Source organism: Chelmon rostratus, chromosome 1 (assembly GCF_017976325.1).
Source record: "Chelmon rostratus isolate fCheRos1 chromosome 1, fCheRos1.pri, whole genome shotgun sequence".
NCBI classification, from domain to species: Eukaryota; Metazoa; Chordata; class Actinopteri; order Chaetodontiformes; family Chaetodontidae; genus Chelmon; species Chelmon rostratus.
In genome coordinates, this window is record NC_055658.1 from 6,568,565 (window position 1) to 6,593,986 (window position 25,422).

Sequence of the window (25,422 nt, forward strand, 5' to 3'; positions counted from 1 at the left end):
GTCTGTGTGTCTGCACACAGCTTTATGATGTGACACTGACTGCTCTGGAGTTATTGTGCACTACTGTGTCAGGGATCTATGGGATTGTTATGTTGGGAGTTGGGGGGGCAAAGAGCATCTGTTTTCCAGTGTATTTACCTGTTAGTTTAAATGATGAGCTGTAAAAGGCTTAAGGACATTCATTGCTTTGATCATTTCCAGGCTGCTGACAGACTACGATGAACACATTGCAGTTGGACTTTTTTCTCTTGTTGGCTGCTAATGTGGATCAAGGCTCTCTGTTCTGTACCTTTGGCTTCACTGCTTTGATAAAGTTGTATAAACTGCAGGGCAGAAGCCACATCAGCAACCTTTAAACAGTTTTTCTTTTCATTTCTTTTAATTCACTCTTATGTACATAGTCGGACCCTTTCCAGTTTGCTGCGATCACTGATTTCAGTGGCTTGGCAGCACCCAGGTGAATACACTGGATCAAGGCCATTGGAAAGTAAACTTCTACTGAGCCAGGTTGTCTCTTCATGCTGTTTGAGTTGGAAGCTTCTTCCCATCACAGGCTGAAGTCAGCATACACTGTTTGTATAAAAGCATTTTTCTCTTTTTGAGAACTATATTTGTATATTTTGTGCTGAAAGAGAAATATCACTCATCATCTAAACCCTGGACAAACTTCTGCTTATTAGTTGTTTTCATGTGCCTGCAATGAATAAACTTTATCATTTGCTGAATTTTTCCAGTGTACAAAATGCGTTTCCTTTCTGTATCAAAATAACACTATTGCCAGTACTACTACCACCATTTACTCGCAACATGTATTTGCAGTATTTAGATAGTACTTATTTTGTAGTCATTAGTGACCTTTATACTGAGTCTGCAGCCTTGCTAGCAGCTCTGTGAGGCTGCACAACGTCGACATGCTGACATGCACAGTGACAGCGTTAACACAGTTGACAGTGACAGTGTGTTGGACCTGATGATGGTGTGAGAGGAAGAGTCGGGATGATAAGAGGACAGGACAGCCACTTAAATTAAGAAAAAAAAAATAAAGCTTCTTAGAAGTTGCTATATTTAATAAGCAATTACATTGTTATTCTTGTACAACTTAACACTCTTTTACAAAACACAGGTACACCCATCAATTGTACAGTATGCAAATGTATCACAACGTGTCTGAGGAATGTGATCTTTGTAGGAGTCTCTCGCGCATTTTGGACAGTTTTTTTTTTCTTTACATAGTATTTACAGATCTCAAGTGAGCTAACAGCGCCTGGACGTGGCAGACAGATGTCTCTCTTTGTGGGTTTGATGCAGGGGGGAAATCCCCAGCATCTGCTGGCCTGGAAAAGGACTGAACGTTCAATCCATGTTCCAACCTGCTGGTTTCATCATGTTAAAAAGGCCACAGGCTTAGACCTTCTATGTTATATGTTCTGTTATATGTACAACATAAACCTCTTCAAAAAAAAGTGCAAAGGGATTACCTAAATGCACGGAACACAAATATCTCGTGCATCACAGTAGATGAGCATACTGTGCAAAGGTAGTGGTTTCCACAACTTAAAGGACATTGATAATTTTGGAGGTTTGACCATAAGATTTTGGGGGCAACTTAATTGCAACAATTCACCAAAAGTCATGAGTCATACGTCAATATCTTGAGTCAAAAGGACCCCTGAAATCGACAACAGTAGGTCAATTCAATTGTTGAATCATTATCGTGCCAATAGCATCATAGTAAGTCAGTGGGCTGAGGGTAAATGCAGTGGTGTCTTTAGGGAAGTGGGAGAGGGCCCATGCACAGGTAAACATCCGCCGCCAGCCATCCATCTATCTATCTGTCAATATTGAGTCTGCTAATGTTACCCAACGACACATTAATGGTAAGTACTGTATCATAACGTCAAGTGAGAAATCTGAAATCTAATAACTGTCTTGGCAGGTCAAGCACCTTGAAAGAGTTCACAGTGGCATTCCCGGAGACGAGAACATCTCCAAAGCAACGAGCTCAACAGAGGCTGGAGGAGGAGACAGGTGAACATTAGAAACCTGGAGAACAGCCTGTGAGCGAGTGTTGTGATGATGCAGCTTTTTCACTTCAGAGAGTCAGCCATTCATCCAGCCGAGAGCCACACACTTCCCATCATCCTCCTGTCTCTTCTGGGCTGTAAATATTGCTGGGAAAGAGTGTTGTGTAGATAATAATAATGTGAAGGCACCTGCAGCATCTCTCAGGAGAGAGACGTGACATAATAACAGAGAGAGAACAGAGGGGGTAAAGCCGAAACAAAGGCCAGATACTGTAGCCAGACAGAGACAGAGACAAAAAATACTCTGAAAAAAGTTGAAAAACAGTAAACATGTGAGTAATTAGTGAAACACAGCTGAAGGTAGCAGCAGTAATAGAGAAGTATTGCTAAGTGCAGAAACTGCTTGCATATTTACCTCATAAAAGTTATTACACATCGAAATACCCGCACAAACCAATACACTATACCAACATGTACATTTTATAAGGCACATTAGCTGAAGGATTTAATTAAAGTCAGAAAAGAAGAATATGTTGGAAGTGGTGCAGAGGACAGATGACAGATGGAGGTTCGTTAGGTAAGCAGAAGGGAGAAGACTGGGGGGGGGCGGGCAGTACTACCAAACCAACAAATAATCAACACGTTAGGCAGCTTTAGGGCTCAACATGCTAATGCCCTAAGAATAACCAGCTCTGTTTGTACTGGCGCTTCATCGCAGCCGCACTCAGGCTGGACCTGTGCAAGACCATGACCGGAAGCACCTCTTCACCATTCACAAACTGACCAAACAACGTGTCGCAAAAACTGGAAGTGCAGGTGTAGATGTGTTGATGTGTTGATGAGGGGAGTTCCTGGTTGACTGCACTGCTCAGTCAGTGGCTTTGGAGGCAGTGAGGGGTTCAGTCTCTGCAGAGTCTTCCTGAGGAAACACCACATAACACAGCTTCTGGCCCATGTATGTGACTCTTTCTGCAACACACGAGACAACACGAGGAGTTTGAATTACGGACACTAACTGCGAACATATCTGAGTGGTTTTACATATCATTTGAATGTGGGCCGTACAGTGGCCCGGGCCAACTCACCTACTACCCTGTAAACCCATTTGGGTTTGTCCTTCCACCAAACGCCCACAAAGTATACGGGGACCCCAGTCAGCATGATGACCATACCCAGGCCACAGATCACGGGTTCAGAGTACAGGCTGAAGCCCAGCAGCACAGCCCAAAATATCAAGTAGCTGATGGGGATCAACATGTTCACCTGCACAGGACACAAACAGCCGTGTCACCTTGCGTTCGTTGAGGTAAGACTTTTTAGTTTCTTCCATCTGGAACTACATTGAATACATTTGCAAAGCCACACGCAGTTTGTGCATACGGTTTACTGTGTCCAAGTATAGAGCTGGGACAATATATCATTCGTGAAGTATTAATGATTGCCTATGTTTATTACTTTAACTAACACAAAAATTGGTTTTTAATTGGCATTTGCGACACCAGGTGGCACCAAAATATTATCTGTGTCCATGACGACCGTAATCGACATTAACGACAGGTAAGAAACATGGACAATATCTAATGGCCCATAAATGATCCTGCTGACAGCTCTCAGTCTCCACTTTGCTGCTGCTCAGCTGAGGTGATAAATCTTTACATATTCATCAGTTACTCAGTGGGACTGCAGAAAGCTAAGACTTGATGGTCAGCTATAACTGTTACGTCTTCAACAAGGCATGTTATAAAATAGAAAGAATTATTACAGGCCAAAAGAAGTTGAATTCAGCAGTTCTCAGGTTTCTGTACCTTGATGGGTCTGGCTAGGTTGGGTCTCTTCTTGCGGAGGTAGAGGAGACCAGCGATGGTTACCCCGTAGGACAGATAGTTGATAAAGGACACGTAGTTGATCAGGTTGTGTGTCTCTCCAAGACACAGGATGACGATGGTGGCAAAGCACTGTGGGAGATGAAGGTGGATTCAAAGGCCAAGTGCACACTAAATAACTAAAAAGAATGCAAAATATCACCATATTTATATTAAAAAAAATGATTTCCGTGCGTGGAGACCACTTCTGCTGTGTGTTCCGATGAAGCTAGACAGGAAAGACAAAACTGTGCGTGCAGTACTCACGCAGACCAGCAGGGCAGGGATGGGAGTGCAGTTTTTCAGGTGGATCATAGCCAGGAGATACGGCAGGTGACCCTCTCTGGCTCCCGAGAAACACAATCTACAGAGAGACAGATACACACCTGTATGCAAGCATGTTTTACTGTTCATCTCAGGACACTTGTCTTTATTTTGAGGACTCATTCGTCATAAAAGGACATGAACAGAAAAGGTTTGACATGCAGTGTACAGCAAATCGAGGTGCATGTGTTCTACCTGGAGGAGGTGAACAGGTATCCGTTGATTCCTCCAAAGGTTGACAGCGCTACAGAGATCGGCATCACCCAGGAAAACATCCCCAGCAGCTTTTCCCCGAATGTCTAGAACAACACAACATCTCATGGATCAGATTATGGATTTTTACTGAGTGACTCCTTCTTTCACTCCCTAACAGTAATGTGTGAATTGATTGACGTCCCTGAAAGATGCAGCGTGCGTTCTGAACACCCTGCATAGATACAGCTCTCTGTGGCCGCACACACAAGGCTTGTGGAAGTAGCAACAACTTGAACTCATGACTGTTTCCCAGTTTATTATAAACGAACATTAATCTTGTTGACTGATTGATTAATTGGTTGGTTGAGGTCTGTCTCATGCTAGGACTCTCAGCAGACTTCCAGTCTCGGACAGTGCACGCCTCCAGACAACTGAGACTGTTGTTACACAGCGTATAAAGAGCTCCTTTATGAAACATCCATTGATGGAGCTGGAGAGCTGCTCACCACTGCCACAGCGTTGGAGGCCAGCAGCTCCTCAGGGGTCATGGAGGAGAAATAGGCTATGTTGGTCATAGTGTAGACAAGCGTCACCAGTGGGATGGAAATGTAAATGGCACGGGGAAGGTTCCTAATAAAAAGAATTATGTAAGTAATGGCGATAATGTTCTGGCATTAGAAAATGTGACTTTCTGCAGGTTTATATGGACCACTAACAAGACATGATGTAAAAATACAACTTAATTATCAACTTTTCATGAAAACCTGTAGAGATACGAAACACTGTGTGTGCGTGCCGTACTTGCGTGGCTCCACGACCTCCTCTGTGACGTAGTTGAGGAAATTCCAGCCACTGTAGGCAAAGGAGGCCTGAAGAAAGGCCAATGCTATCTGTCCCACTGAGGGGTCCTGGCTGAATTCAAAGGCCTCGCTGGGCCGCAGGGCATCATAGTGACCTGGAGAAGGTGAGAGGAAGGGATGTGTGGATGAAACTGAATTCCACAGTTTAGTGGCTTCACTATCTTATTAAATGGAAGATTGTGTCGGTTTTTAACAGTTCAGATCTATTTTTAAACTGTTTAAAGAGCTAAATCTGGTCCTAATGATACAATTGTTTTTCACTGGTTGGTCACCACACTGCTGCCTGCAACTATAAAATCCAAAGTTACTTCTTCAGTTATTTTCACAATTAATTTTTCTCATTTGTTTCAATTGTTTCCACCTAAACAGCTTTTAATGTCCAGGTATGTGCACCAGGGTCAGAGTGTCAACACATGATAAACTGATGTGACAGAAACCAAAAACCTGTTGGCTCATGGTGCCACACAGACATGCTACACTCTCAACATGTTAAACATTAAATCTACTCTGCAGGTACGGTACGTCCAGATGATTCCTTCATTCAACTTTGAACTGTCTTTGCCATATTCTGCCAGGATAGATCTTGAAAGATACTTAGATACATTTTTATAAGATTTTATTGGTATAAACTGATTCCTTTTCTGCCTCAGTGAGCTCTAGTGCTGTTATTTTTGCACATGACCGTGGTGCGGTCTTTATCCTGTTCTTTTATATTGCTTTGTCAGTATTCTTTCAACGATTCTGTTTCCTAATGAAGATAAATAAAATCAAACCGTCAATGTACTACAACCGTATATTTCAAAATGTCAAGTTCATTCCAAACCAAACCGTAACGGGGCCAAACCACAGAAATTCCTGTCACGTTGAGGATTTAATCTCACAAGAATGTGTGTGTGTGTGTGTGCTTACCTCTACAGATTTGGACGACTCCGACCACTATGATGAGTACCAGAGCGAGGAGCTTTCCAACAGTGAAAACATCCTGGATCCTTGTCGCCCAGCGCACACTGGAGCAGTTCACCCAGGTCAGGAACACTGCAGAAATGCACAAACATAGAAACACTTAAACCTATTTAAAAAGCTAGCTTCTAAAGGGCTGGGCCTTGCAAATGCAGTATTTTGGGGGTTTTTTAGCGTAATGAATCACTCCACGAAATGAAGAACCTCTGCTGATATCAGAAGGAATAAATACACTCTTGTGGTATACAGTCTTAACCTTCAGGGAAAAGCAGCATAGCTGGTTGCATGTCTTACATAAATCACGCTGAAGTTAATCTGATGGTCGATGCTGACCAGATGAGCTCCATGTGATGTCAATAACTCTGAAGTGAAATGTGTTTTCCTTTGACAACTAACTAAAAGGATGACTGAAGGTTAAGTGCTTCACTGCAGCACTTTGAGCAGGACACACTGATCTTCGTCAGTTTTAGCTCAAAGAGGGCACTGTAACTAATTTTTTTTATCCCAGTACCCCTATACTGCAGTGTAGAGATAATACGTAAAAAAAGAGACTCTTTCCTGACAAAAGACAGACGTCTATACAAGTGAACATTTCAACTTTCCATTTCCTACATGCATAGTGTGTGACTGTGTGTGTGTTTGTGAGAGCGAGAGCTTGCCCCCGCTCCCCACACCACTCCCTCAGCCATGGACCTTCACACTGACCCTCACTTTGCGTGTTTGCAAGTGCCACCATAACAAGAGCTGGCCAACTTCCAAGAGAGCAAACCCAAGCAAGTGCAAGTGGCTCTCCAGCTGCCCTCCAACTCAAGTGCAGGCTTACAAGAGAGAGGAAGTGTGGGTCGTGCTACCAGCACAGACAGAGAAAATGTCATAAAGGCTTTCGTGAAGTTTTTCTTTTCGTCATTGCTGTACACTGCACCACAAATCTGAGTCTGTCAAACAGCGTGCCATAGCAGCGGTTCAGACAGCCAAGTCACATGGAAAACAACCCCGATTACAAAAAAGTTCCAGAAAAAAGGGAGTGATTTCCACGTCCTTTAAATCTGCTTTATTCAACTGAAAACTCAATACAGTAAAAATGTTCAAACTGATATATACACACACACACACACTTACAGGCCTGCTTGTGTTTCACGTGCACTCAGATTAAGGGCCACTTCAAGAAAACAAGGGAAGAGTTTAGGAAATGGTTTGAACCACAGGATGTGTGTGAGCGAGATTATCTCTCCATCTTTCTTCGACCCTCCTCTTGTCGCTCAGTTTTGTGCAGCTTTTCTTTTGTCTTGTTTATCGCCAGTCTATTTTATGTAATCTCATTATTTCTCAGTTTCTTTCCTGATCTTTCTCTCCTCCTCACCAAAAAAACAACACACACACACAAAAAGCCACAGCAGTCTCTTTCAGGAGCGGCACAGCAGTATGTATGCACAAGCAGGGATGTTATCGACCACGGCATCAATCACCGGGGCAAGGTTTCCCGCCCACCACAGAGATCTGAACAGACTGGTTCCGCCGGTGCGGGCACACACACACACGTGTGAATTTTTGGCACGAGGTTTTGGTGGCACCGGGCACAGCTTTCTCTCCCCTACAACACGGCGGTGTTTTATAGTCAGTTACCCTCGGGGTGTTATATGCGTTTCCGTTCCTGTGTTCCTGTGAACCCCCCTCCTGTGTTAACCCTGACAGGAAGGAGGTGCCGGTGGGCTTTGAATGGGACAGCGCAGGTAAATCTGTGTCCTGCCGTCACAGCTTCTATTGAAGGCTGCTTCAGCACTAGAATACTAAACTAATTACTGCTTTTACTCTTAATGGATTCTGATCTCGACTTCATGCAGATTTATCAGGGGGCTTTAAACTCGGGAACGCCTCCTCCTGGAGTCCAGGACTTGGTCACCGCAGTCGGTGAACTGGCAATAACCGAGCAGTCCTGTCTAGCCACCACAAGGTCTGTGACACCAGAATCCCTTCAGACTACAGTAAATCCAGCCGCTTCAGTCTGGGTGTAATAAACGCAGACATGCCGACAGCGAACATAGTACAGTCAGTGATAAAAGGAAGGCTGTCCCCAGCCTCCACTGTTTATTTTTCCTTATTTACTGTAACTCCTGTTAGAATTAACCTGTCTTCTTTGAAAGAGACCTCACCAACTGATACAGATAGATGAGGCAGCACATAATTACCATGTCAGCGGTTAATATTAGATTTGTTTTGTAATAGAAGCAGCAAAAATTAATCCTGATTTTGGTTTAAAATGCAAATAACAGACTCTTTTGAATGAATAAATAAATCACCTACTACCTCAGACTCTATTTAACAATCCTTCAGAACAAACATAGATAAGAATACCACGAAGAGAAAGAACAACTCCAGAAACTCAGTTGGTCTAATGGTCTTCTGTCTGACTATTCTGAACAGCGAACTCAACAAATCATTACTGCTCATTACTGTTATAAGACTTCACTATTCATTGCATTGATTGTATATGCAACACTAAAACTGGATTTGAATTGAATTCTGATCTGTGTCCTCATTTGTGTTTTTGCACAGTTCAGAGTGTCAGTTTGCTGCATCAGCAGAAAATGGCAGCAGTCCTGCATGACAGAACCGGCCCCAATCGGTACCTCTATGAGACCATGAGGATGAATTCAGACGCAACCAGTGACAGTCTTCTCTCTTTTTGCTGGCAGGTGTCCGTATGTTTTATTGTATTTGCCCTTTAACAGATGAGATTCAGTGGCTTTAGCATTTACTTCCCTTCACTCATATGCACCTTGCACCTCAGTTAGGAGGTGTGTTTTTTCTGTCATGATACAAAGATGCTGAAGGGATCTGACCGCTATGTGCATTATGTGATGATCTCTTTATCCCACGAGTCATCCTTACCCCTAGATTAACCTATTGTTCTTTGTCTTTTTTCAATGAAGCACATTGATTTTTCCATCTGCACAGCAGATCAAGTCTTAGTATAGTGACTGACCATGATCCGTCAATCAAACTCCAAAGGAGTTTTGTGCAGAATTCAACAGAACAATCCGGCGTGATCTGAGAACCTGTGCAAGTCCACAGCTGCCAAAATTAAATTGAAATCACGTTAAAATGTAATGTGCACCTGCAAGCTGCACAGCTTCATTCATTGTGTGTCCACGCTGTGCCTACGTTTGTATCGTTGTTCTGACTTTACGGAGGGCTACTGGAACAGTGCACAGCGTGTCTGTGAAGGGCATTCAGCTGCTGGCAGCAGTTCAGTTTTTGGCATGACATCAAACTGAAGCAACATAAATCTTCAAAATAAAACTTTTAGTCAGATTGTAAACCTTTTTTATGGAAAACAAAATTCTTCCATTGAAACGAAATGGATATGACACTGTATTTGAATAATGTCATGATTTCTTCAGCTTGCTTTGTGGGAAATTCATTAAAACAAGTGGCTGAAACAAAACATGTGGTTGGCTGAAACATGCAGCTACCTGTTCTCTTTCGGTTGCACCACCACACTGATTTGGCATAGGCAAGTGGTGAAAGTGGCTCCCTGCTGCGCTGGAATCAACAGCAGAAGCTGCTTTTCCTGTTTCTCGTCAGTAAAACTAAATGAGAATCAGGGTGTGTATCCCTCCTGCTTAAAAAAACCACCACATTTCTACTGTTTGCTGGGTAGGATGTTGGATTAGTGAGACCTGTTACATTTTCAAGAAAGAAGAGATGGTTCATTACTGGAATTTGTCATTTTTACAGATTTCTATTGAGTCAAAGTGATCAATGTTTGACAGAATAAAGTGGTGGGACAGGGGAAATCTGCTGATACGGGTGCACTAGGCGCATGACCGTCCTGCTGTGGGCTGTCCAGTGGTTCTATTCTTAGAAACAAACAACCAGCCCACAACTGGACCTGTCTGGTTTTCACTGACACACACACACACACACACACACACTCACACACACACACACACACACCCACACACACACACACACACACACACACCGGGGTCACTTGTGACACTCTGCAGGGGAGGAAGGTGGTGGACGGGGTACAGACCCAGGCTGACTCATGTTCATAAACCCTTCACCAAGAAATGTTGAGCTGAGGTAACAGGGGCCTCAGTGAAAGAACGTTAATCCAGTTAATCTGAGTGTTTCAGAAAACACTGTCCACCAAGTGCTGGAAAACATTTAGGATTTATCCCTGGCAGCCAGCACAGTTCACCACTTTCCTTTGCGCAGATTGAGCGACTTCATTTGGTTTTCGCTGCATTTGTGCATTTGTGATTCACACTTCCTCAGAGTGACTTACTGTATGCAGAGCTGCATAAGCCGAACACTCAGGCATCCATTTCTCTCAGTAAAGGCTGCAGAGGGTGATCACAACAATCACTCCCACATTTACAGTGATGGCATACAGTCCTACAATCAGAGTCAGAGTCAACATTCTCGCAGGCGTCAGAAGAATCTCTTTTCCATCAGGGTGCTGGGAACCTGATGAAGTTTCATCTTATATAACTGCGGATCACAGATAGATGACTACAATCTCTCTGTGACTGTCGGTCTGAAGTGTGATGCTGTGGACCAGAGAGGAGGAAGGGGGCGGCACCAAGCAGCCAATAGGATCACCAACCAGAATGTCTGCTGGCCAATGGGATCCCTCATCACTGATGTACAAGGTGTCCTGCCCATTTCCTGTTTCCATGGCGCTCAGTGACAGGAGTGTCACGGTAACCACTGTGAAACAATGCACAATGCCGTAGACACGCCCTCTCATTAGCGGCGTCCACAAAGGCTGGCACCATTATTTAGTCTGACACCAATACTGACACGCACACATGCACACATGCGCACACACACATACACGAACACACACACTAACACACACACAAACTCATACAACGCTCACAGAGTACACAGAGTGGGCTCCTGGCCTAACTAGGGAGCAGTTGTAGCACTCTGTCGCCAAAAATAGTGAAGGTCCGCCGGCGTGCTCTGTAAATGCTAACCCCAGGCTGACACATGCACATACTCTCACACACATCCCTCTCCTGTCCATCCCCCCGTTTCTCCATCCAGTTCAGACAAGACCAAACTGGCTGGCTTGTCCACTAGACACATGCACAGCTTGTGCCACTGGCTATTTAAATACAGATTGCTGTACTCCAACATTTCAAGGAAAGGCGCTGATCAGATTAAAGGCTGGAAATAGAGCACAGCGTTTCATAAGGAATTATCAAATGACAATGACAGCCGTCAGCATGCTGTGAACTATCAAAGTCTCCTGACGTCTTCAGGCCATGACATGAAAGTGGCTGGGTTTGGTTTGCAGAGTTTGTTTTACTCTTTGTTGTTTTGTGGCTTTTATGGCGCTTTATTTTCATGGGGCCTCGTCCCACCTGTTAGCCACTCACTCCCACACTGGTCACTGGATGGATGACAAATTTGTCTAAGCAGGGGCAACTGCTTTTTCCTCCTGGTCATGTTTTTGCGGCACTGATTTATGATCTGCCATTTTTCAATGCTCAATATGTCTTTAATGAATTTTAAGTGTGCTTTGACCTTTAACCCGTGAGCCAAGATGAGTTGGTTGGTAATGTTGATCTAGGAAAGGACGTCAGCTCTGATGTTTATCTCACTGGGAGTCACTCTGGGTCATACAGTCAGATGACCTGAATGTCTAAAGCAACAGAGGGTCTGAATTGTGATACTGTAAACCGGGATGTCAGGATGACTGAGGCAGAGACCAGAGCGGCAGCAAGCAGCCAACAGGAAAGAAAACCAGCCAGTCACACTATCAGTGCAGCAGTGGGGTCCTCTGAACCTGAACCTGATTTCTAAGGCGTCCAGTTCACTTTTTCCATACAAACAACTGCCAGCAATACAGCCATCAATCAGTTTGCCAGTTGAGAAAACGTTGATCAAAGCCACTGGTCATCAACAGCCAATCAAAAATCTGTGTGTGTGTGTGTGTGTGTGTGTGTGTGTGTGTGTGTGTGGGGGGGGGGGGGGGGGGGGGGGGGGGGGGGGGGTTAATGAGGAGAAGCATGCAGTGTCTCTGATCATGTGGTTTGCATTAGCAGCAGCAGCTACCCTGGCTGAACAGAAGGTAAGAAGTGCCACCTACAGAAACTCAACAGAAAGTCAGAGGGAAAAGAATCAAGAGTTTGGGAAACACTACTTGACGGCTGATCTCTTGAAAGGGCAATTTGGAAACATCATAGCAAAGCACCAAATATAGACTAAACAAAAGAACTCCTGAATCCTGACTGAAACGTTTCGGGCTGTTTGGGACTCACATACGCAAATGGTGGCAAGGAGTCTGGTGGCAATGTATGGAGGCAGGCAGTTCTGGAAGGCCGGCTGCAAGACGTAATTGGAGAAGGTGAGCGCGATGACGGCCAGCGTGGTCGGGTACATGATGAGGACGGCGCTCCATAGCAACAGGAAGCTACAGGACCAAGAGACAAAGCAGACAGGATTTCATTTGAGAGGGTAAACAGTCCCCTCACATGGCATCTTTTTAAACACAAGATTCATTTAGAGACGTTCGCTACAAGCTCTGGAGATGACTGTTTTTTGGAAGGATTTCTTTCAATTCCACTCTTGCTTCATATTCACGCTCATATTAACAGCTGCCCGGCACAACCACAGCTTCCTGCTGTTGCTCCACTGCAGGCGCTGAGGCTGGGTCACTTGCTCAAGAGTTTCTTGGCATCTGTTAGAAGAGACTGGTGCTCAGACGTGAGGAGCAGACAGTGGAAAAAGCATTATAAAGCAGGTGGAAAATATCGCTAAGCCAGAATAGTCTGCCTTATCTAACTGTGAATGACTCTGCGACCTTGGACTTCTCCTGAGACTTTTCTCACAGTGCAGCCCTCTGTTTGGTATTATACTAGTAGATGAATCCACATCTAACACAAAATAGCTACAGATTTTGCTTTTTTTAAATTTGAGTCTTAAAAGAGCAGCTTTAAGCAGTAGCTCAGTCTGTAGGGACTTGGCGTGGGAACTGTAGGATGGCTGGTTCTAGACTAGCAAGGACCATGGTACAGATACACGGTAGCTTCCCCCCCTGGGCATGGCCAGGGCACCCTCGAGCAAGGCACTGAAACCCTGTGTATTTCCTACATGTCTGTAATTAAAAATAACAGTGAAACTAGACTTACGGGGGTGCAGCTGTATGGATCCAAACCAGTGAAACTACATTTACATCCATGTCTGTCCCGCTCTCATAGATGTTGTGAAGACTTGGAATTTAATTTTTTGTTGAAATGAACTGTACTGACATGTATGATTCCAGTGAATTATTCCCAGTGAGAAACATGTTGTCTTCACTCAGAGACTATTTTTCCAGAGGAGCACAGAGGACTGATAGAGAGCTTCATCACATGGTGCAACGACAATCACTGAAGATCAATATCAGCAGAGCCAATGAGCCTTTGGTGAACTACAAGGCTTCAAATATGAATGCTGCTGCAAAGAGGCTACAAACTGTGAAATGTGGATGCTTCACACATCTTCAACCCCGCAGCACAGAAGATCCACAATCAGCACAGTTTCCAGGACGCCCAAGATTAGTGTCACCAATCAGTATTTGACCAAATGTAAAATCTGCTCACAATCTGCCTTCTGTTCCTGAGTTATGGTGATTTAGCAGAACATTATGAGACATTTGTGGGAGATTTTATCCTAATTATGAATACTTGAGTTATGGCCAAAAATGTGTTTTGTGCCAAATTTGAGGAATGTCCCTCAAGGCGTTCCAGAGATATCATGTCCACAGGCATGGGATGGACGGAGGACAGGGCTGTCGCCGGCGCAGAGGCATAACGATTTAATTTCTCCAAGGGGGATTAACAAAGGACAACAATTCTAAAAAGTGGTTAGTGTTGGATAGGTGAGGTTATTATTGGTCCTTTGTGCATATTTATAATTTAATATGAGGGAAAAGGTGGTATACAAGGTTGTGTAGACAGTGGTTTTACAGACATATGTGGCTACATCATTATTTATCACCTACTGTATCCCAGCATCACTGTCATCCAACAAAAATACCTCAAGTGGTGGGAAAAGTAATCATTTTCAGCATTGAGATGTCTTTCTGTCTGCCTCACTCATTCAATTCAATGTAGTTTCCGATTACAATTGAATGGATGTAAATAATTTGTGAGAGTGGCTTGAGGATTAAACCTATGGCTCAGCTTTGGATTTACTGATGCATTCATGATTTTTTTATTTTTTCTTGTTCTTTTGGCTCTTTTAATGTGGCAGCAGTGTTTCTTTGCCCCAGTTTACACGTGTAGATGATTGAGCTAAACAAAGCCACGCAGGACTAAACTAGTCCCTGCCACCACAGGCATGGGCATGTATGACCTTCACAGACTTGGACCACTGCTCTATGATCAGCTGACAGTCACAAGACCTTCAGAGCTGGTTGGTTCCAGATGAGCAGTCCTATTCAACTAACTCGTGCACAGACCCTAGACTGTTGCATGTTGTGTAATCCATACCAAGTGGAAACTAACATGAAAGGCCAAAACAACCCAACTGCTGTCGTAGATTAGGAGCGACGGTGTTCAGCAGAGAGCAGCTGGAGAACAACAACAGGACTCACCCAACTAGCCCTCCAAAGATCTCTGTCACGTATGAATAGTCTCCTCCAGACTTTGGGATGGTGACACCCAGTTCAGCGTAGCACATGGACCCAAGGGCACAGATCCCTCCTCCACAAACCCAGACGATGAGTGACAGCCCCACTGAGCCCGCATGTTCCAACACTCCTTTGGGTGAAATGAAGATCCCAGAGCCGATGATGTTCCCTAAGGAGGAGAGCAAAGTTTAGGTTATTTACCCTCGCCTGTAGATATTAAAATACTTAACCACCCATAAGCACATTTTAAATTTCATGCCTGTTTCAGATTTTTCTTGTTAAGTAAATAATTGTTTTCTCTAAGGCTTGTGGATCCACTTATTATGCAGGTGTCCAAATACAGGTTTTTGAGACACTGAGAACAAAACCGGTTTGGACAAAGAAAAAAAACAGCAGCTGAGAAATCCCAAGAGGCTTATTAAAACACACCAACCATTTCAATCAAACCTTTAGGGATTCATTTCAACTAACTGTTCTTTCACTTAATGACTTGTGCAACCTCCAAAGAGCACCTTACTGTCAACATTATTGCTGTCTTGTGGTTTACTGGATGGCCGATCTGATTTAGTTTTTGGACTTTGGATTCCTTTGTATATTGTAAGCACTCAGTTGGCTCTCATTTCTACAGTAATAAATAATAAATGGAACAATAGTACAGGTGTCAAACACAAGTAAAAAAAGTCAAGGGTTGGCCTTGCAACATTTTTATGTTGAATTCTGGATGACGCATAAGTATAGCAGAAAGGAAGAGGATGACGAGGGAAAGAACAGCAGTGCTTCTGTAGCTCTGTGGTCAATTATAAGGCAGCATTTTAAAAATGCACTTTTCCTCGTCTACACTGCGAGGCTGAGCTGATTTGTGCTGGCGCGGGTGACTGTGGTGAGAGCAACGGCAGCCAGACCTACAGCACTGCAGGCTGCTCAGATTGAGGATGGACTGAAAATATATATGTATGTACTGTATTTTCAGAGATCACGGAAGGGTCACAAGATAAAAATAAAACAAACGCCTGACAGATTTTATTAGTATTATTGGGCAAAACCCAAATACAAAGGTTTGAGGAAAAGGTAACATTACACATTCAAAGTTTTCACCTACATGAACGAATGTAAGCTCTAAAATTAAAGCTTTTTTTTTTGTTAAATCACAGACTGAACATTTAAATCAGCAGCCATTGCGTGAGGATGGCCATGGCTTTATCCAGTGCCAATGGCAGCAAGATACCACGCAGAGTGCTGGCCTGACCATCGGGAGCAATTTGGGGTTCAGTGTCTTTCACAAGGACACTTTGACATGTGGATGGGGGGTGGAGATGAAAGTGCCAACACTGTGATCAGTGGACAACCCCCTCTACCTCCTGAGCTGTGGCCTCCCCATCATCATGCTCATGTGCGCCAAACTCATGCATCTACTCAGCTGGAAGCTTGCAACACAAAGGAGTCATGGTTGAGAAGACGAAACAGTCCAAAGGGACCAATGACAGCAGTGCGAGCTGTAATGTCTGTAAAATCATCATTTAAAGTAAGGGTGGAAACACCAGCAATATACTAAAACATCTTTCTGTGCAACATAGGTTTACATTTCAGGAACGGACACTCGCGCCTGAGTGCCACTGCTTCCCAAACAAGCAGCACGGCCGTTACTGAGGGTAAATATCATATGTTATCATAACACTGGCTCCACTCGGGGAGGCTCAGCAGATCTGTTCTTGGACTAAGAAAACCTAAACGAAAACGAAAGCTGTCACCTGTCCCAGGTATGTGATGACACAACCATATTTATTTTTAATAAAAAGGAATGGTTTATCCAATTTGGCCCTTGTGGTGCAGCAGAAACATGCCTCATTGGGGCCTTGGCTCAGCTGCTCCCCAAACAGGGCTGAACAGAGGTTCCCTGGTGGCTCAGCTGGCTAAGGCACATACTCATAAGACACTTCAAGTGCTCAAGTCCACCCTGGCACTCTTATGTCATCACCTCCATGAAAAGAAAGACAAAACAAAAACTAACACACGTACGAAAGTAAGCAAACAGCAGCTGTCCAAGCAAACCCTGTTTTTCTCACCTCTGGAGAACTCTGGGACAAAAGAAATCCTCACAACAAAATATAGCTCTGCCCACTGCAAGCGTTTGTGCTGTTAAAGCCCAGTGACACACACCATCGCAGCTTCCCTGTTAGGGGGCTGCTCCCTAATGATGCAGAGGGAGAGAGGTTGTCCGATCAGCGCATTTATCACTGTCAGATTTGATTGTGGAGGCAGCGGTGAGATGCAGAGCTGTTACATAATGCCTGCGTTGTGTTCGTTATGTCATAAAGTTTGGCATCGCAGCTGAAAGCGCAAATCAGTCCTACTGACCCTTCCAGCCTCCCCGCACTATCGCTCAGAAATGACTGCTCAGATTCCACGTCTCATTTCAGCCCGAAAGCTTGTGTGAAAAATATCGAGATGGTAGTATCTGCAAAGTCTTTCTGTGACTCCACGAATCTGAAGTTGTCCTGTCAGTGTAAGCAAACACGAAGCAGGGAGAGAGTAACAAACCCTCGCCTGAGGGGAAACGACCTGCAGGTGTGAGCAGCAATGGAGTTAGGCCTGGAAAATGTGGAAATACTCGTTACTTCAGGTTATTCAGACATTAACATTGTTTGTCATTTGATAATTTTGCTTTACTTTACATCGGTGTCTTCACATGTAAACAAATGTAGCTGCGCACAGTGAAGCAGCAGCCGACGGCTCCAACAGCCCGCCTTACTGAAGAGGTGTGTTGTATAGATGAGTAGGCTGTATCTGGTGGGTAGCGGCATGACTCATGTTGTATGTGTGTAGAAGCTGCACAGGCTTCACTCCGTCTGTGCCTCTCAGAAAAGACTTGGCAAGTGGTCAGTGGCAGGAGTGTTTGAGCACCCATTTCACACGAACAATATTAAATTAGAGCAAGTTTATCACCCTGAAGCTCTCTGATATTCTGTAAAGCATAACCAGAGCTGTGGGTGTAGTTCTGAGACTTAAGCAAAGGATGTGTGCAGCTATTGCTTGTTGAAAGAACTGAGTTAAATGGCAGGCCGAAGAATGAGTATTAACCGTGACCGTATCAGTTTCTATCAAAGCACAAAAGACTTGACCTTGGTTATTAAGATAAGCTGTTAAAATGATAGCATTACCACTAAAAGTGCCATACCGCTGTCTTTTCCTCTGTAACCCTCTGTGAATGACAGATATTGAGCTTTACATTCCACCTTCCTTCAAGCTCTCATGTCAAAGATCTGATCTTCTGATGAATGCCCCTACTATTCTCTGTTGGTCGAGTTGACTTTTACACTCACCAAAAATGTATAAACCAAGGATCTGTTAGCTGCAGGCACAGTCTGTCATCTGCATTGTAAAAAGCTACTGTGGAAACCACGGCTCAACAGACTCCAATGTCCTACATCCGTCTTCAACTTGGTTCGTTCCGCCTCATCATCTGAAGAGCTTGTCTGCAGAGGCGCGCTTGGGACGTATGGACGTGATTGCAGCACTGTATGTTTTTGCTGGACACTCCTAATGCCCCATGGCTTGAAGCTAGACAGCCAGTTAGAGTCTGTCTTGACTCTATTGTCCCTGAAGTACGACGACACGTACAGTAGGTGATTTACTGAGGCTGATGAATGACTGCTGAAAAACCTAAACCACAACCTCAAATTTCAGAGTTAAAATCTCTTCATCCAGTCTACCAGCCATCCAAACTCTGCCTCATCATGTCCTATTCATTGATTCATATTTTAATCTATATTAATTGTATACTGATGCATATTTTTAGTACCCAGCCAGAATGTATTAATGAAAGATAAGTTCAATGAAAAGGACACAATGGTGGATTTAGTCAGCACAGCTGCCCTAATCTACACATACACTAAGCACTGTACAATAAAAAGAGTGAAAGCATGCCTCTAAGAACAGAACCTCTCACACAAAAATAACTTGTCATGTCATTTAGTCAATAGCAGCGCCCCCCACCTCTCCTGCCTCCACAAATGAGAGGCTGGACAGGAGTTACATGTTATCAGATGGAAGCTGGTGCTCGGGGATCCCTTTGCACTACTGTCAGATTATAATTACACTTACTGTAGAACCTGTTGAGTTTATGGCTGCAGATGAGTCGTTCCGACTGCAAACTTCAACACCAGAACTCTGTTCGGTTCATCACAATTTACAGGAAACAGCTTGCAGCAACGCAGCTTCCTGTATTTATACAGACTCTCACTATCTATGGCTGCGTTTTTCAAGTGAAAATATCCTGTCCTGCAGCACAAGTGCAGTTTTACTCTGGGCGGTTTAAAATCAGATGCATGCAAGGAACATTAACGCCTTGCTGTAGCCAGCTGAGGAGCAGGGGAGATGAACCCCCAACCCGGGCCGTGTTCGCGCTCAGCTGTACCACAGAACCACATGGAGCTCTGCTTTGTCTGCATGCCCTTCAAGTTCAATATGAGAAGATCCAGCCACGTAAGCATGTCCACATTCAGACCATACTGACTGATGCAACACTTTCCACACAAAACCCTGCAGCCCGAGCTGGTCCAACACATCTGAGTTGGACCATCCGTGCGTAAAAGCGACTCTTTCTGCGCGTATCTTGGCGGTTTGATGCCAATCAGGCTGTTAAACCATTTCTGCACAAGTCAAATTGATTTGCCTACAGTGTCCTTACAAGAGATCAGGACCCGAATAAAAGCTGACCCCCTCTGTGGCTGACTTCTATTGTCTGCCATGATATTACAACTTTAACAACAAAGCCACAACTTGCACATCCGCCACGTTATCATCGTGAAGTCGTTCCGCCAGCCGGCTGCTCATACACGTTTCCTCCGTTAACTTCTCCCTGCGGCTCGTCGCTCTTCATGTGAGACAAAAGCTGTCATACACTCACCGATGATAATAGCGCAAGCGCTCAAAAGTCCAATTTCTTTTTTTAGAGTGACTCTGTCGCTGTTGGAGGAGTTTTTATCCTTCTTCTTTTTCTCTTTGTCCTCCATCGCCCCCGCCTTGCAAATGTGCTTCCTGCCCGCCTCGGTCCGGTCCAGATACTGCAGACTGAACCGCGCTCAGCTTTCCAGGCTGCCCTTACGATACCCTTCTCATGCGCGGAGGAGGACGTGCGCATGCGCACGACACACCAAACCACCTTGTCTCAGGTAGGCTGAAGAAAGCAGGGTGGGAATGATGCAAGCGGGATTCTAGATCTGAGGGTACACAAAAAGGAGAATATATGCACGTACCTGCAGTTTTCTTAACAAGCCTTTATCTTTTACTATATTGTTATAATAATAACATCCAGCAATTTTATCCTCATGACCTACATTATGCACGATGCAAATGTAGGTGGAATATATTTCACCAAACCTACATGTCTCAACTTCACTGTAGCCTCGTAGAAACTGAAATTAGAGGATGTGTGGAGCAATTAAACAAATAACAATACATGAAGAAATAAATAATCCAGGTGGTTAAGGTAACAGTCCATTTCAAATAAAATAAATACATATAATATACATTCTTTTCTGCTTTGGATGTGCACAAACTCCCCAACTTTGCCACAAGCACACAAGCATATTACAAGTTTTACATGTTACAGTTTTACATGTGGCTACTCAAGATTCAGGTCTGTAGCTTAGTACATGGGCATTTCCCAAAACAGGGGTTTTCCTCCTTGGTTCTTAAAAAAAATCAATAAATAAATCCCATCCAAACAAGCACTGTTTAGATAAATAAAATTCAGTCTAAACCTCAAAAACGCAAGTGAAGGGCTGTCAAGAGCACAATAAACCAACAGACAAAATCAGAAGTCTGAAAAAAAGCTATTAGCAGTTAGATACCTGCAACTAGAGGTCCAAACCTACTATGACGAGGGTAAGCTGTGACTTAGCCATAGTAAGGATTCAAAATTTTCGACTGAATCTCGTCCAAAACCAGTGGCATTGGCGGGGTCCGTGTGGTGGGAGTGTTGGATTATGTTGCAGTGACCTCCGTGCGGCATTCTGGAAACCTCATGTAAAGAAAGGATACACGCAGGAATTATCACAAGCCAAAAACTGTTGTCAACACAACAATTTCTGAATATCTTCAGCCTGACAGGTTAATTGTCAGCGACGTAAAACTGCTTGTGTGTGGACAAAATGCCAAACTGCATAGAAAAAGCCACACTTGGGAAAATGCCTGTGTACCTGTGGACTAGGCATGTTGTCCCTCTGGACTGCTGTAATCTGAGACTCAGCTCATTGTTTTTTAGGTGGGGCAGGGTCACCAGTACACAATATACACAGACACCTTCAATCAGCCAAGCCTCTAAGATTACTTTAGCATTCTGCTGACTCACAGAACTTGTGAATAATATGAAAACACACATTACAACAAATGAAAATACAACCACATTAGCTGCTCTGTGATGCACAGCAGTGGATTGATTAATGCAAACATCAATATGCTAACATGCTCTCAATGAATGCTCACACTGGGAGAGCTGGAGGAAGAAAAAAATCTGCACAACAGGCCTTTTTCACAGGAGACTTGTCATGTCACAGCAGGAAAAGCACATGTGTAAATAATAAAATGAATGTTATTAGCTGCTTCAGTTTCAGGGCCCTGCTATTGTGCATGCTGTCTCACCATCACATTATCATGGCTTATTGGGACACTTGAATAGAATGAAGCCATCATTACTGTTATTAGTAGCACCTGTGCTTTTTATTTACTATGACAAGTCAACACGTGGCAGGCTTAGAGTGGTCCACATCAATTAATACTCACAGAGGTGTTCATACTTACTGTGTCTGATTAGATTTCTTAGTGTACTGCCCAGTCGACATCATTGAAGCCTTGATTTTAAAAGATTTGAACACTTATTAATATGGCAAGTCCTAGTGATACTATTGGAAAAGGACAATGTGGTGGATAGCAATGCATGGTACTATCTCACGCCCTCCAGTTTTGGAAGCTTCTTCAAAAATAAACCTATGACACTGTAGACCACTGAGATGAATAAGTAAAACAGGTACAAATAAATCAAGAAAAAAACTGACATCCCCTGTTATCTTTTTATTTTTCATTTATTTTTTGTTGATTTCATCGCAACATCACATGCACATCACAGTTGGGTTGTACAGAGTAGTATTTCTGACACACAGAGGAAGAATAAATCCTCTTGTTTTGAAGCTCAACACCAGCTCAATATGTGTGTCTCCTCTATTCTTTATCACAGCACAGCGCAGGCAGGATTGAGGACCTGTTACACCCTGACTGCCAAGTTGGGGAGGCAACAAATTTGGGGGCTCGTCAAGGATTAGCACCTCCTGGTGGACAGGGGTCAATCCTCCAAGACCTGCGGGTCCTGATTTCCTGGTTTCCTGAGCCAATGAACTAAGTGACAGACTTCAGGTTTTCAGAGATGGCCATTGTATGAGAATGAGATGAGACATCCAGCAACAGCTTCATCAGCCGACCTGCTCTGCCACACCAGACCTTGTTAAGTCTGCTTGATATCAAAAGTCAACAGTTGGATCAGACACACAAACAAAAAAGTGTGTCAATGCAGCACAGCAGGACAAGGAGAGACAGAGTGCTGTTCCCATGAAGGCAGACATCCAAGATAATTGCACTGCCATTGAAGAGTTGATAGTACAAGTCTCATCTTTGACCAAGAGTCTAGAGAAAGCTCTCATGCCTGAAGTGAGTGTAGCAGCAGAAAACACCTGCGTCAGTCCACCATACGCAAAACTGCCAGACAAACCAGAAATTCAAGGGAAATGTCAGCAGTGTGTAGGGAAGAGAGGGACACAACGGAAGAATGGGGTTACTGAGCAGGGACCACCTGTGATCAGACAGAACAGAGAGCTCCCCATCACAGAAAAACTGCATCCCAAAGACACAATTCCAGCTGCTGTCAAGTCACTCAAACAACACAATGTTTGAAAAAAAAAAAAGCGTGTTGTGTGTTGATGGTGGAGAGGTCTTGTGTGGAACAAGCCTTGCGAAAATCCAATCACTTTAAAGTCCACTGCAAGAGCACCCACCTCAAGTAGCAAACACGGCACAGTAGTTCTGCACGTTCCGGTGCTACTAAATCAAAGATGTGTGAGCAGCCCGTTGCTGGGTTTAAAGGTAATCCAAGAGATTATCATGTGGAACTGTAGGCAAACAAATGACATCAGCCTGGTGGACTGGCTGACAAAAGCCCTGAACATTCAGAAGTACACTACTGGAACTCTTGCCTCTGTTATAAATACAATGCCATTCCAGGAAGAATCAGCAAGCTCAGTCATACAAATTTGGAAGAAAGGGCGCACTGTCCATAGCAGCCAAATCAGTGATCTGAGATGTGTGAAGGCTTGCTGTGGAGGAGGAGCAATGTTGTCCAAGCCAGATGTGGAGTACATCTTAGCAGATGGATTGGAGTTTCGCCCTGCACTTGTTGATGTACCCACTGGCTGCTCTATAATAGTCAGAATCCCAGTCTAGAACACCACAAAGCATGGCATTTTCTTACCTCTAAGAACGGTCTCGGGGCTCACTGAAGAAATTACAGAGAGCAAACCTGTAAACGTTCTCCCAAGTCCTCAGAAGACAGTCAACCAGAGTAATGATCCTCTGCTGTGCTCAACCCAGGTAAGTTCTGCTGCTGAGGGACAGTAAGGGACAGGAAACCCAGTGCTTCCTGCTCACAAGAAGGATGCTATCTGGATGTCGATTCAGACCACCTTCCTGAGCATGACCAGGAGGTGGTATGGCAAATGCCCTATGAAGAATCGGATGTGTTTGCTCACGAGGACGGAGGCCATTGGCAGTATTCCCAGACTGGGGAGACGAGGGAAAAATAAATGCAGATGCCGATATGTTGTCCAGGTGAACGAATAAACCTTCAACATGAAATGGGTGAGCGTACAGGGACGGTGTCACCAGAGGTGTTGTCTGCAGTGCGGCAGTCCAAAACAACAATGTTCCCTCTGTGGCTGCATTGCAAATCAACTGTGAAGATGAAATTGCTGTGCCGACACACAGCAACTGAAATATCAAAGACAGCCATTCAAATAATCAAATTAGATAAAAATTCAACATGAAGGGTTTAATAAAATCCATTTTGGGTTAGTGAGGTATGATTAGATCAATCAAATATCAAATGTCAGATTAAGCATGATCAGGGGTAAACTGATGTTTGGAAGGTAGACGGCTTTTAGTTTTGGTATGAAGCCACGCAGGGACACATAGGGTCAGATCAGGAAAAGATAAACCAGAGGTGGTAATGTTTGAGGGGCTATTAGGACTAAATCTTCTATAGATGTAGACATAGATTGTTGCAAAGGAGAACATTCCTCAGTGGGACAATGCCCGGAGCATGGTTTTTGAGATAGGAAAGATATGGGTGGAGGACAAAACGCCACGCTATATATTGTGTTGTCTGTATGTTAGGGGCAGAGTCTTCTGATCTGACCCTGAAGATCTCTCAGATGGCCGGCATCTGATCTGATACTGCTTGTTAATAAAGTTCTCTTTAACTCAAGCTTGTATCAGCGGAGTCCTTCCTACATCATCATCACACCACTGCTCGGCAGGACCTGGTTGACAAACATCATAAGGATAAAATCAGTTTAAGATTAGCATAAAAACGAACCTGCATGACTTGCAGCCCATTGGGGGTTGGCACAGGAGATAATCCCTCTGGTTTTGCTGGTGTCTAATTATCTAAACAATCCAGCTACTGTGGGCGAGACTCTTCGTACCTGTGGCTTTTGTTTTCTACCGCCAAGGTTTAGTTGTACAAATACAGGTTTCGTCTCTTGATAGTTTTCCAGTAAACTGCCTGTTGCAAGGTGTTTTGCAGTGAAAACAATCTTAAACCCTATAACAACAAATTGCTTCTGAGTTTCTTGGAGAGAGTATGTGAGTTTGCAATCTCTTTGTTCTTCCTCCTTCCATCCTCCTTCCTCCCAGCAGCTATATAGCTGACAACAAAGCAGAGAAAGATGTAGGCATTAAAGAGATGATGGAAAATTACATGATAGAGAAGGTAGAGATGATCAAAGGTCAAGAAAATACAGATGATGCAGGTAGCAAAAATGTTGAACATAGTAGTCTGTAATTGGCTACTACTCTTTTTAGCCATGCTAACGGTGTGGCTCAAAGGACGGTAATGGTGGTTAGTCAGTCCACCACTGTGGTTAAGACTGAAACATCTCAAAAACAGTTGAATGAACTGCAAAAAATCTGCACACACTCATTGTCCTCAGAGATTGAAGCCCAGTGACTTTGGTGATCCTGTGACTTTTAATGTTGCCCCACTAGCAGGTCAAAGTTTGGACTTTTGGAAATATCTCTACATCTACCTTATTGACTGGCACAGCATTGGGTACAGGCATTCATGATCCCCAGATCATGTACTGTATCCTATTGACTTTGATGATGCCTGACCTTTTCTGCAAAGTGGACAAAGCTCGTTCAAGAGTGAATCTGAGGCTGGTTTTCACCCGCCCAGGAGAGGATGGGGATGAAGAGCAAGAGCATGTTTTTCTGTTGGACAGGTACGTGCCGGCAGT

At 44.0% G+C, this 25,422-nt stretch overlaps 1 protein-coding gene across 1 annotated transcript; it reads right to left on the minus strand.

Moving 5' to 3' along the window:
• Positions 1–1,062: 1,062 nt before the first annotated feature.
• On the minus strand, positions 1,063–19,965 carry slc7a10a (solute carrier family 7 member 10a). The gene is made up of 11 exons (XM_041939992.1): positions 19,767–19,965; positions 14,825–15,029; positions 12,507–12,658; positions 6,175–6,300; positions 5,207–5,360; positions 4,912–5,035; positions 4,406–4,509; positions 4,154–4,250; positions 3,830–3,979; positions 3,110–3,287; positions 1,063–2,993 (listed from the first exon to the last, which is right to left on the minus strand). Exons 1-11 carry the CDS (start codon positions 19,870–19,872, stop codon positions 2,893–2,895), a joined length of 1,497 nt encoding a protein of 498 aa, XP_041795926.1. The 5' UTR covers positions 19,873–19,965; the 3' UTR covers positions 1,063–2,892.
• Positions 19,966–25,422: the final 5,457 nt, after the last annotated feature.